At 45.6% G+C, this 13143-nt stretch overlaps 1 protein-coding gene across 1 annotated transcript in view; it reads right to left on the bottom strand.

The window, feature by feature from the left end:
* Nucleotides 1-13143, bottom strand: part of GSG1 (germ cell associated 1) — a 91862-nt gene that overhangs the window by 33121 nt on the left and 45598 nt on the right. The window contains exon 3 of the mRNA XM_078683528.1: nucleotides 9514-9666. Within this exon, the coding sequence (XP_078539654.1) occupies nucleotides 9514-9666 (153 nt within the window). The remainder of the gene's footprint in view (nucleotides 1-9513; nucleotides 9667-13143) is intronic.

The raw sequence follows: 13143 nt of genomic DNA, 5'->3' as shown, positions 1-13143 counted from the left end.
GGGCCTCAAAGGTCAAAGGTAGGGTGACCAGACATCCCAGTTTTTGTTTGGTGTTACTAGTGTGGGTAACATGCCTTGATAGGGAAATACTGCCAATTTCGTTTTTCACTATTGAAATGCTATCTTGCCCATAGGATAACATGAGGAATGCTGTGCAACATGTTTACCTGCATACTTTCCCATAACAGCAAGGTAAATATCAATAAACGATGTGCCCCAGATTCTGAGAAAGAACTAATAGCCAGCTTAAGTGTGATAGATGCAGGCAACTTGCCTTCTGGTGATGAATGCATTGTTTATGGTGAAACAGAGATCAAGAAACTGTGTTCAGAGTTTCAGCTGCCAGCAAGAGATACAATCCAAGCTTTTAGACTTTTTAAAAATTTTGGTGGAAAGAAAACCCCTGAAGCATTAAAAAGTTAGTTGTTTGCAAGTAATGCAGATTGCGAGAGAGGTTTCAGCGCAATGAACTTAATTGCTTGTCCAACAAGGGCTTCTCTTCTTGTAGAGACCATTTCTTCATGCTTATGTGTAAAAATCAGTGGTCCTCCATTTGAAATATTTGAGGCAAAGCTGTATGTAAAGAGTTGGCTGACAAAAGGTAGAAGGTCTGCCGAAGAAAATTATTGTGAGAAACCCCAGCAAAATAGACAGAGTGAATATCTTCAAGGGTTTTGGGAAATCCTGCAATAGATTTCTAAGTAATGTAAATAATTTGTACTTTTTTTAAAAGTGTTTTGTATTTTATGGCTTAATCTTAATAAATATACTTCTCCAGTATTAGGGGTGTCTTTCATAGATTCACATGCTTGAATATTCCCCGTCGTCGGAATGGGAGTCCCACGGTACATAAAATAGCAGTAATATATGCTTATATAGATGAAATAATTACATAATCATACATATATACATATAGAGCAATTAGATATAAAGATATCATACAGTTAAGAAAGTACCATAGAACAGAATAGGCCCATAGCAGCCTAAGGGAGAATTCACTTTAGTAACATATCAGTGTCATTTTAATGGTCCACATTCCAGCCAATCAGGCTGCTGCACCCTCTAGAACCTTCTCCTCAGAGGCTCAAGTCCTCAGATTTTCTACCGCACGTCGTGTGAAGGGAGTCTCCCTGAGCTCTGCTCAGTTTTTCTACTTCATAGCTCTTTTCTACTTGACAAATGTCTTCCTCAAGGAAATCTTTATTTAGACAATGTTCATCCTGTGGCAAACTGAGACTGTTTCATGAAGATCCACACAGTAAATGCATTTACTGTCTCTACCCGGACCATGAAGTCAAGAACTGTAAGTACTGCCGTACTTTTAACTGTAAGTACTGCCGTACTTTTTCTGCTAAAACTTGAAGAGACAGAGAGGCTCGTCTCCTTCTGTGGCTACAGAAGTTGAAGACATCTGAGTCAGTAGTCTCGGAGGTTGAGAGTGTCTCTTCTTTTCATTCCAAGTCCTCTCAGAAGCGTGGGTCATAGACGGAGATGCCCTCTCCATTCCTCAAGAAAAGAAGACTTGATGAAGTCTCTAAGAATGTCTCCCCACAGGACTTGCCTCCAACGCCTACTGGACCTGGTTCTCTGGCGTCACAGTCCAAAGCCGTGCCATCACCTTAAAACACAGGTACTGGCTCGTCGACAGGCTCGTCGATGCGTCCGTCGACGACATCGACGACGACGAAATCAGTTGATGCTGTCTCTACGTCGACGGCGACATGTTCAATGTCTTCAAGGACTACGACGACGACCCATGAGGTGAGACCCATTACTTCTATCATTAAGATCTCATCGACGACTGCCAAGACCTCATCGTCGACAAAAAAGCTTCCGTCGACGTGTCCATCTTCGTCGATGCGTCTATCTTCGTCGACTAAAGCAACACCACCGTCGACAGGACCCGGCCCGTCGACGGGAACCTCTTCGTCGACGGTGACAACGCCGTCGACGGTTGCATCCTCGTCGACGGTCCGACCTTCGTCGACGAGTAAAATTCCGACTACGACATCCTCGTCGACGGTGACTTCTGCGTCGACGCTACCCTCTTCGTCGGCGGCGTCGTCGACGGCGAAAAAACCTTTGTCGACGAAGAATAAAGGGAAGTCACATCCGTCAATGGCTACGGATTCTTCATCAGCAGACCCAGCGCTGGCAATTCAGCCTCCTTCTGAATCTTCTGCCGCTTCGTTAACAAGCTTGTCAACTTCAAACCATCCAGTGGCCACAGCCACCACCTTCACAGTGGTCACTGCTTCAATGGTTAAAAGACGGGTACCTCTTCTGCATTTAAGTCCTGTAAAGAGTGGCTCTGTTCTTCCTGAACAATTGTTTCAGTCCGCGGAGGAGGACTCTAATGATGGCTCATATGTCGATGATGTTTTTCGGCCTGCGTCTAGCCCCTCTGAACTTAATATCAAGTGCCAGGACTATGACAAGGAGGAGGAAGAGGAAACTGAAGATGGGGCAGATCTTTTCCCCATAGAGCACTCTGAAACACCCATAGCGGAACAGATGACACAAATACCACTGTCTTTAGTGTCTAATTTGCAGCACAAGCTGGATGATTATAATCGTAGGTTTCCCCCATCTAGGCCTGTTTCTCCAGCTCCGCAACCTCCTCCACAAACACTAGTTTCTGTACCTACAGTAACACACAGATCACCTGTACGCCTTCAGCAGGATACTGATAATGAGGACCAGGACCCTCAAAACACAGATCAAGATGACAACGTCCTCACTGATTGGGATGACTACAGGGCTCAAACACCTTCTACTCCACCAACATCGCCAAGAGCTTCGCCGCCAGTGGACATTGGCAGCTTTCACAACTTGATGGTCCGTGCTGTCAAAAGGTTTCACCTGACTTTAGAGGTCCAGCAGACAGACTGTTTTTTATATGATTTCAAGGATCTTCCTCAGAGACAAGCCCACACTATCCCGATCATCAATCACATTTGGGAGGAAGGTCTCAAATTAATGGAGCGGCCTAATTCAATCCCGGCCGTTTTACCTAGACTTGATAAAAAGTATAAAGCGCCTGCAAATTCTCCAGCATGCCTCGTTTCTCAGCCGAAGGCGGATTCCGTCATCACACAGGCGGCTCAGAAAAGGTCTCGCAATCCTGCCACACCTCTCACATCTCCCCCTGATCAAGAAGGACGCAAATTGGATTCCATCGGGAAAAAGTTTACCACTATGGCGGCCACAACAGTTTGGGCGGCTAATTCCCTAGCAATTCTTGGACGGTATGACCGCCAGATGTGGTCCGAAATGGCAGCATTAATTCCACAATTTCCGGATGCCATCCGCGCGGAAGTGCAAGCCATTGTCCAGGAGGGAGAGAAGATCTCTTCAGAGATCATCGACTGTGCCATCGACATCTCATCTACGGGATTCAGGCAACTGGCTGGGGCCGCTGTGTTGCGACGCCAAGGATGGCTAAAGTCAACTGCATTTCGTCCAGAGGTTCAAGCACGAGTTCTTGATCTACCCTATGATGGCGATTCGCTCTTCGGCAAACATGTCGATGACGCTCTCGAATCCATTAAAAAGGATACGGATACGGCCCGGGCTTTAGCAACCCTCCAATATAAGAAACGACCGTTTCGAGGAGCATGTGTTAGGGGCGGCAGCTCTTCCCCTTTTCGTGGCTCCAACCAATATCGTTCCTATAATGACAATAGACAACGAAATAACTACCAGTCTCAAAATCGCCAGACCAATTCAAGACCATACCAGAGAAAAACCACGTACAGAGGTGGTTCCAATGCTAAGAAACAGTGACAACCCCAGCGTAAAGTACACACCGACTGTGAAAATTGGAGGTTGGATCTCCAAGTCCATCTTAAATTGGTCAAACATCACCTCCGATCATTGGGTCCTGGATGTGATCACAAAGGGACATTCCTCCCAATCGCCCACCTACTGGTCCGTCCCCACCTCATTACAGAGAACTATTGGCTCAAGTTAAATTGATGATCAAAAAAGGGGCTGTCGAAGTGGTACCGCAGGGGCAGCAGGGCAAGGGCTTTTACTCCCGCTTCTTTTTAATCAATCCTATTTTGAACTTGCGGGCCCTGAACAAATTCATTACAGCAAAAACATTTCAAATGTTAACACTACTTCAAATTTCAAATTACCTCAATCCCGGAGAATTCTTCTCCACTATCGACCTCCAGGCATTTTCATGTGCCGATTCACCACAAACACAGAAGATATCTTCATTTCACAGTCGGACACCTGCACTTCCAGTTCAAAGTCCTACCATTCGGCCTTCGCTCAGCACCGAGGGTCTTTACAAAGATCATGGCTCCGGTAGCTGCTTTTCTGCGCCTGCAAGGCATTCAATTTTACCCTTACCTAGACGACTGTCTTATAAAGGCTCCGTCATACCAGGTGGTGAATCAGCACACTCAGGTCTGCATCTCGCTTTTTCGCACCTTGGGCCTTTCAGTCAATCGCCAAAAGTCACACTTTCGCCCATCACAGCAGCGAGATTTTATAGGAGCCTTGCTAGATTCTCAACTGGCAAAGGTGTTTGTCTCCCAGGAACGACAGGACCGCATACTCAAGATGGTACTTTCCCTGCAGTCAAAACAGTACGTTTCTGTCCGGATGTTAAAATCATTCCTGGGCATGGCTTCCTCTTGCATACATCTGATTCCACATTGCCGACTACATATGAAAGTCGTACAAGAGGAACTAGACAAGCAGTGGAAACAGATCTCGGGGTCGTTCAACGACAAGATTCACCTCACGCCCCACATTCAATCTGCACTGGAGTGGTGGGCTCACCCTCCAAACATCTCCATCGGACGACCTTTTCAAGAGACAACTCCGACACTGACGCTCACGACAGACGCGTCATTGGAGGGTTGGGGAGCACACCTCGAAGGAATGTCCGTCAAAGGAAAGAGGACTGCGCTCCAACGCACATGGCACATAAATCGCCTAGAACTTCTGGCAATTTTCCTTGCCCTAAAATCTTTCCAGAGGGTAGTGCAGGGCCAATCGCTGCTGGTGCGGACAGACAACACCACCAGCATGCACTACCTCAACAAACAGGGTGGCACGAGGTCTCTTCTGCTCTCCAGACAAGCACAAGAAATATGGGACTGGGCGATTCACCATCAAGTCCATCTCTCAGCGATCCATGTGCCGGGTGTCTCCAATGTCCTAGCGGACTCACTCAGCAGGTCTATCACCGACAATCACGAGTGGGAACTCAATCAACCAACTCTAGAATTCATCTTCCTTCAGTGGGGTCAGCCACAGATGGATCTTTTTGCGACTGCCACCAACAGGAAATGCCAACGCTTTGCAAGTCGTCATCCCCACAGAGAGTCGAGGGGAAATGCATTTTCGATCAATTGGTCGAACGAATTCATCTACGCTTTCCCTCCACTCCCTCTAGTTCCGCGCCTGTTACACAGGATGAGGCTTCAACCCTGTCATGTCATCCTAATAGCACCCAGGTGGCCACGGCGCCCATGGTTCTCGGATCTCCTCCTGTTTTCTCAGAGCGATCCAATTCCGCTCCATCCTCTGCCTCACCTCCTGACAATGAAGCAGGGGCAAATCTGCCATCCAAATCCAGCGTATCTCCAGCTACATGCCTGGAACCTGAACACAATGAGTTTGCATGTCTGAACATCGACACAGATTGCAGAGAAGTACTGGCTCACGCTCGCGCTCCATCCACCATTAAAACCTATCAACTGAAGTGGAAGCGTTTCTGTGTCTGGTGCCACACTAAAGCCTTGGATCCAATGACCGCCAAGCCTGAACAGATTCTGCCTTTTTTCCTGTCCCTTGCAAAATCAGGACTTTCTCATTCCACTCTTAAAGTCTTCTTGGCAGCAATCTCCCGCTTCCGTCATGATGGTTCCACATCATTATATTCCTCTCGAATTATCCAACAGTTTTTCAAGGGCCTCTTTCGGATGTTTCCGCCCATTCGTCGCCCTCCGCCTGTTTGGTGCTTAAATTTGGTCCTACCTCCTTTCGAGCCCATTCATTCAGCGGGCTTAAAATTCCTCACGTGGAAAGGTGCTCTTCTACTTGCATTAATATTCTCCAGGCGAGTAAGTGACATTCAAGCATTTACGATCCAACCTCCTTTTCTTCAGTTTTCTAAAGATGCGGTTACACTACGCACCAATCAAAAATGTATTCCTACGGTTCCAAGCGATTTCCACCTTAATGAACCTGTCATCCTTAAGACATTTTTCCCTAATCCTGAGTCTCCTGCAGAACGTTCCCTGCATTCTTTGGACTTAAACCGTTGTTTGAAATTCTACATTCAACGCACTGCGCCTTTTCGAAAACCAGACCAGCTCTTCGTGGCCACGGCCCAATCTGCAAAGGACAGCCAGTTACCAAAGAATCCATCATTAAGTGGATCTCCTCTGTCATTGCTTTTTGCCACCAACGGGCAGGAAATCCCCTCTCTACTCCTGTACGAGCTCACTCCACAAGGGCGGTGTCAACTTCCACAGCCCTCTTTGCGGGAGTGCCTCTACGCCACATCTGTAGAGCTGCCACGTGGTCGAACAGACACTTTTACGAAGCACTAATGTCTCGGATCAGCAGACGCCGCAGACGCAGCTGTGGGACAAGCGGTGCTACGGAATCTTTTCCAATAAGGTGAGCCTCTGTTGCTTCCCGCCTCCAGTCATAAAGGTATTTTCTCTTGAATCATAGTATGCACAGTTTTACGTAGAATTGTGTTATGTACTTTGTTTTATGCTACCTTTATGACTCATGTTGTGCTTTACTGCTTTCTATTCGTATTCAAGCATGTGAATCTATGAAAGACACCCCTAATACTGGAGAAGAACATAAGTTACTTACCTGTAAACTGTGGTTCTCCAGTATTGGTGTCTTTCATAGATTCACATGCAACCCACCCTTCCTCCCCTCAGAGGCTCTCTTCTCCTCATGCACTCTTGGTCACTTTGTGCTACGAAAATCTGAGGACTTGAGCTTCTGAGGAGAAGGTTCTAGAGGGTGCAGCAGCCTGATTGGCTGGAATGTGGACCATTAAAATGACACTGATATGTTACTAAAGTGAATTCTCCCTTAGGCTGCTATGGGCCTATTCTGTTCTATGGTACTTTCTTAACTGTATGATATCTCTATATCTAATTGCTCTATATGTATATATGTATGACTATGTAATTTTTTCATCTATATAGGCATATATTACTGCTATTTTATGTACAGTGGGACTCCCACTTCGACGACGGGGAATATTCAAGCATGTGAATCTATGAAAGACACCAATACTGGAGAACCACAGTTTACAGGTAAGTAACTTATGTTCTTTTTTGCCTATTTCATTATCCTTTGCTGGATGCGACTTCATGATTTTCTTAAGCACACAATGCTAGTTATCTTGATTTAGATCATGCCCCTAATCGGATATGTCACACCCCTTTAAGAAATTTGCCACGCCCCTTTTAGAGCACCACCAGGTTTTTTTTCCCACTTAAAGCCCTGATTAACCTGCTTGAAAATGCACTACTTGCTCACTCTTTGTAAAGATTTTCTCAGGGTGAGAACCCCATCCTGAGACCCTGTTATGACAGTCACGCACGCTCGCTTGCCACCAGGCACTCATTGCGAACTTTTATACCCCACCACTTTCAAATGACACCAGCCACCACTGAGCAGATGGCCAAGTTCCTTTATAAGGTAATGGAACTCGAGAAGAAAAAGCCAGGTTTTGTTTTCGTTGTTTAAACTGCAGCTTTAATTATGCTCTGTGTCCAGCCCTTTTCCTTTGCTGCTGGCTCGGGCAGCAGGAATTATGATGCCAGAACGCATAGGTAATAAGGATCACAGTCGGGCCGCTATGTAATTTCTTAATTACAGGCAACTAGAGATGTCACAAGTCGCCTGTTAGGAGGAAATTAGACATGGGTTTTTAGGCACGTATTTCAGGCACCCATGCATTGGATAGATTATATAGAAAAGCAAGAATTTCTTGACAGCCCATAATCAACGTTTGTGGGAGAGCACATTTATAGACGACAGAAGAGCAGAGTAATCATGAGATATGAATTGTAAGTGCTTCCACACAGAAATGTGCCCTTCACTGGATTGAAAGACAGATGAATATAGGTAGAATATTGTTAGATTGGGTAAAATATAATAGAAACTTAATACAGCAGTGGTCTTTTCAACCCTGTTCACCCAGACTTAATTTAGAAGTGGCTCCTAAGAAAGCAAGCAGAATAAAATCTCACAGTATGAATGAAATAATTCGAGTAGGACAATTCCACCCTTCACTGCTTCCCATATCTATACTCCGGGGAACCTGAACACAGGGAGGTATTTCAAGAGGGACAGTTACTGTAATTCTTCAAATAAATAGGTCTATCATTTAAAAGGATAACAATGGGCTGAATCTTAACCTGATCTCCAGAGCAAAAATAGTTTGAGGAAACACACCAGAAAAATGGAATTCCTCTAACTATGAGTCAAGTCAAGTCAAGTCAAGTTAAAATTTGTATAGCGCACTACTCACCCAGGGGGTCTCAAGGCACTTGAGGGGGGGGTGCTCGCTACTTGTCAAACAGCCAGGTTTTGAGTTCCCTTTAGAGTAATTAAAGGTGCATTTTACTCATGTGACTGTCCTGGATCAACCCCCTCCAGCATTGAGAACTCAGCTGAACACAATAGAAAGAATGGGCAGACTTCAGAAAGGGCAGTATTGAAAAAGCAGTAATAGGTAGAGAGATACAGAGCTGAGAGAGGACAGTCCTAAAACAGGAAGCCCTCAGAGAAGGGCAGAGGTGATGGAAGGGTGGTCGAGTGTAAGAAAAGGGCGGTACTCAAAGGCCACACACAGTTCACATGTACATGACAGGCTACAGGTTACATATATAAATCACTGCAAACATTCCCTATTCAAAATGTGTGATGCCTTACTAGAATGTTAAAGAAATTACACTTTTTGTACTAACTTATTTAAAAGATTTCGGCATGAGATTGAAAACTCTGTGTCTGCAGGAGAGCAGGGACAGGTCATGTCTGCAATGTTCATGAAAGCTCAACAAAGTAGAGCAAAACATTGGTGGCCCTTGTGGCTTCATGAAGAAACGAACATCAGATTACGTTCCTGGAGCTGGGTTACAATTCTGCACACTCGTTTCTAGATTGCATAGATGGACTGTTGCTGATCTTGCATCAGTATTTCCTCAGACCTTTGGACCTAACATATCTTACAAAACGACCCTCCTGCACTGGATGGCTGTCACGAAGGTCAGTGTAAAATCGCAACAGAACAGTTGCACTCTTTGTGAGTTAGGAATGTTGGTGCAAAATGTCAGCTGCACTGGAACAATCTATGTAATGCGACCTGAGATTGGTGCATAAAATAGAATCAAGCAGTGGTGATGGTGAAAAGATAACACCCAGAGTAGATCCTTGAGGTGTCTGTGCCTTGGAAGGAGCAGTGGTCAGTAGCCGAGGTTGAGGTGTATTGAGTAAAGCAGAGGGTCTCACCTGAGAGCACCGAGGACATTGCAGCGAAGGCGTTGACCTTGAGTTTGCAGACCGGGTTCCCCGTGTAGAACATCTCGAGGAGCAGCAGCCCGAAGCTGGCCACCAGTAGAGTCATGTAGGCCATCTCCGAGCCCAGGGACAGCCAGAGGATGCCTGCAAGCAGAAACCATGGACACATCATGCACAGACTGTAAGGGCCCGACTCGATGATAGAGGGCTGGCATTGAAGACACCGACACCTCCAGCTGCAGGAGCAGCACTCCACTGCACCTACACATGGAGATGAAATATGTCACTAACACGACTACAATACTTGAGTGGCACCGTCAATCATCACATACAGCTGGAAGACGTCACCCGCACTTGCAGCTGAAATACTGCTCTAACAACTGCAATACTTCCCCGAGAGCTGCAGCTGCAAACCTCAGCGACAACTTCACATGAAATACTCCAATCCAGCTGCAAAGCTCTATTGAGACATGCAGCTGAAACACTTTAGTTACAACGACCACTTAAATACTTCACTGAAAAGTTATCCATCAGGGAATACATTCCCGAATCCTGATTTAGGGACGACATACATGGGTAAAGGTGAGGGTGAAACATCAACCCACACCCCCAGGATATAAGCCCAACAAGACACCGCATGACATACTCAAACATGTAAGGCCAGGCTGGAGGACGACTCCCGGGCAGATGTAAGTCACCCTACCCAAGTTGCTGTACGATAAGACCACTAGATACATTGGAAAAGCAAATTGTTAACTACATACCTGTAATTATATGACATAACATTGCAATGATGCAACAACAACTTGTACCAGGAAATGTGAAAATCTTAATAAACAAAGTTAAACAAAAAAAATGTAAATACTTCACTGACTCTTGTAGCTGAAGCTCTAGCAACACACTCTTCACTCACACTTGCAGCTGCAAACCTCAGCGACAGCTTCAAAGCAGCTGCAAAGCTCTATTGACACACACAGTTGAAACACCACTGACAGCTGCACCCGAAACACTCTAGTTACAACTGCAGCTGCAAACCTTCAGCGACAGCTTCAACTTAAATACTTCACTGAGCAACACAGAATGCAAAACCCCTTCGCTCACAATTGCAGCTGGAAACTCTGCCTGACATCTACAACTAAAATGCCTCACCAACAGTTGAAAGCCTTCTGTGACACATGCAGCTGAAACACCCCAGTGGCAACCCCTGTTGATAAGTAAAACTACTTTATGTCACTTCCGGCTTTAGGACCAGTCGGCACCTGCAGCAGAATCACCTCAGCGACAACTTCACTGAAACATGCATCAGAAAAATGTCTCCAGCGCCTGCTGCTAAGACTTCCATCACATCTGTATCTGTAGAATCACATCTGCAGCTGTAGAATCACATCTGTAGCTGTAGAATCACATCTGCAGCTGTAGAATCACATCTGCAGCTGTAGAATCACATCTGCAGCTGTAGAATGTCACTAACAGCTGCAGCTGAAATACGTCAGTGACACAAGCCACTCAAATATTTTACTGATGCCTGCAGGTGAAATATCTTATTAGCACTTGCAGCAGAGATATTAAATTCACACCCACATCTGAAAGACTACACACGAGGGTGAAAAACATTGACAATTCCAGCCAAATGATTAGAGTGATGTATTCAGCGGAATGATTTCCCCAACGCAGCCCGCTGTAAGACGTCTATGACATGTGCAGATGAAAAGCTTCATGACTATAGATTTCATATGTCATCCAACATGCAATATATGAGGTCATAAGCAGTGCATCACAGCAGTGCAAGGTATACATGACGGGTGCACTGGGGGAGGCACCATGGCTCCCACCTTTATTGGTGTGGGTCCTGGGGGATGGTGTCCCAAGGGCCTAACAAGGCTTAGAGTGTTTGAGGCCCCCCTCCCCTTTATTTTAAGTAGTGGACCTTTGGGATTGGGGTCCCTGGGTTTAATAAGGCTCATGACGGGCGCCACGGACCCCTCTCCTTTAAAAGGGCCTGGGGAATGGAGTCCTAGAGCCTAATAAGACTTAGAAGGGGGCCACAGGCCCCATTCCCCTTACATAAGACAGGGGACGCGATATATAGCTATATATAGTGCCACAGGAATCCTGGACTGGAATTGAAAATAGAGCATTCTTAATTGGCTGTTCCCACAGGACTGAGAGCTCTGAATGGGTGCCCAAAATAGGGGGGAAAATATTGTGGCCACAGACCTGAAAAATAAATTTATAGAAGAGATATATGTATATATATATATATATATATATATATATATATATATATATATATATATATATATATATATATATAAAATTAGATATTACATGTGCTTTTATTGCACAGAAGTACTGGTATAAACCCAGATTTCACTGGTACATGTTTATATTTCACACATACTACCTAATTTATATGAATGAATATGCTACTTACCAGTATGCATCTGTTCTTGGCATGTAGGGCTGCTAACATTCATATCTAGTGCATAGATCGCCGCCTAGTGTTGGGTCCGGATGATTGTACATTGTTGTCCTGGAAGAGTTTTCGAAGTATCACGAGATAGGTGGCTCCTCCCCTGGACTACAGTGCGCATGGGCATCGACTCCATCCCCAGATTGTTTTTAGCCATTGTGGCAGAGATGGAGTGAAACAGTGTACAGGATGTCCATGCTAATGATGAATGCAAGAGAGTGTCTGCAGCCGCTACGGGCACCGGGGAGGAGGGCGGGCGATATGAATGTTAGCAGCCCTACATGCCAAGAACAGATGCATACTGGTAAGTAGCATATTCAGTTCGAGGCATGTGGGCTGCTAAATTCATATCTAGTGCATAGAATACACAGCAGTCCCTCCATTAAGGGCGGTTGCCCGTGCCAGCTGCAGAAGCTTGAAAAAGTGTCTTGAGAACAGCCTGTCCTACAGCTGCTTGCTGTTTGGAATGCACATCTACGCAATAATGCTTGGTAAATGTGTGTGGTGTAGACCATGTGGCTGCTCTACAAATGTCTTCTAAAGAAATGTTCCCCAGGAAAGCCATGGAGGCCCCCAATTTGCGTGTGAAGTGCGCCCTTTGGGGTATTGTTGAAGTGCGTTTAGCCTTTTGATAACAGATTTGAATGCATTTAACAATCCATCTGGCTATTCCTGCTTTGGAAATGGGGTTGCCTTTGTGTTGTGCTGAGAAGGCAACAAAAAGTTGTTGTGTCTTCCTAAAGGGTTGTGTTCTGTCAATGTAGTACATTAGCGCCCTCCGAACGTCTAATGTATGAAGCATTCTTTCTGCTACCGTTTGCGGGTTTTGGAAAAATGCAGGCAGGTCAATAGTTTGGTTGATATGAAACTGTGACACCACCTTTGGAAGGAATTTGGGGTTAGTGCGGAGCACTACCCTGTTAGAGTGTATTTGGATGAATGGCTCTTGGATTGTGAGTGCTTGCAGCTCACTAACACGTCTGAGCGACGTGATAGCAATGAGAAAAGCCACTTTCCACGTTAGAAACTGAAGTTCGCAGGAGTGCAGTGGCTCGAAAGGTGGGCCCATCAGCCTAGTGAGGACCACATTAAGGTTCCACACAGGAGCTGGTGGAGTTCTAGGAGGAATGACTCGTTTCAGTCCCTCT

This window comes from Lissotriton helveticus, chromosome 3_1 (genome assembly GCF_964261635.1).
Source record: "Lissotriton helveticus chromosome 3_1, aLisHel1.1, whole genome shotgun sequence".
Taxonomy (NCBI): domain Eukaryota; kingdom Metazoa; phylum Chordata; class Amphibia; order Caudata; family Salamandridae; genus Lissotriton; species Lissotriton helveticus.
This window is presented reverse-complemented; position numbering and strand designations above follow the sequence as displayed.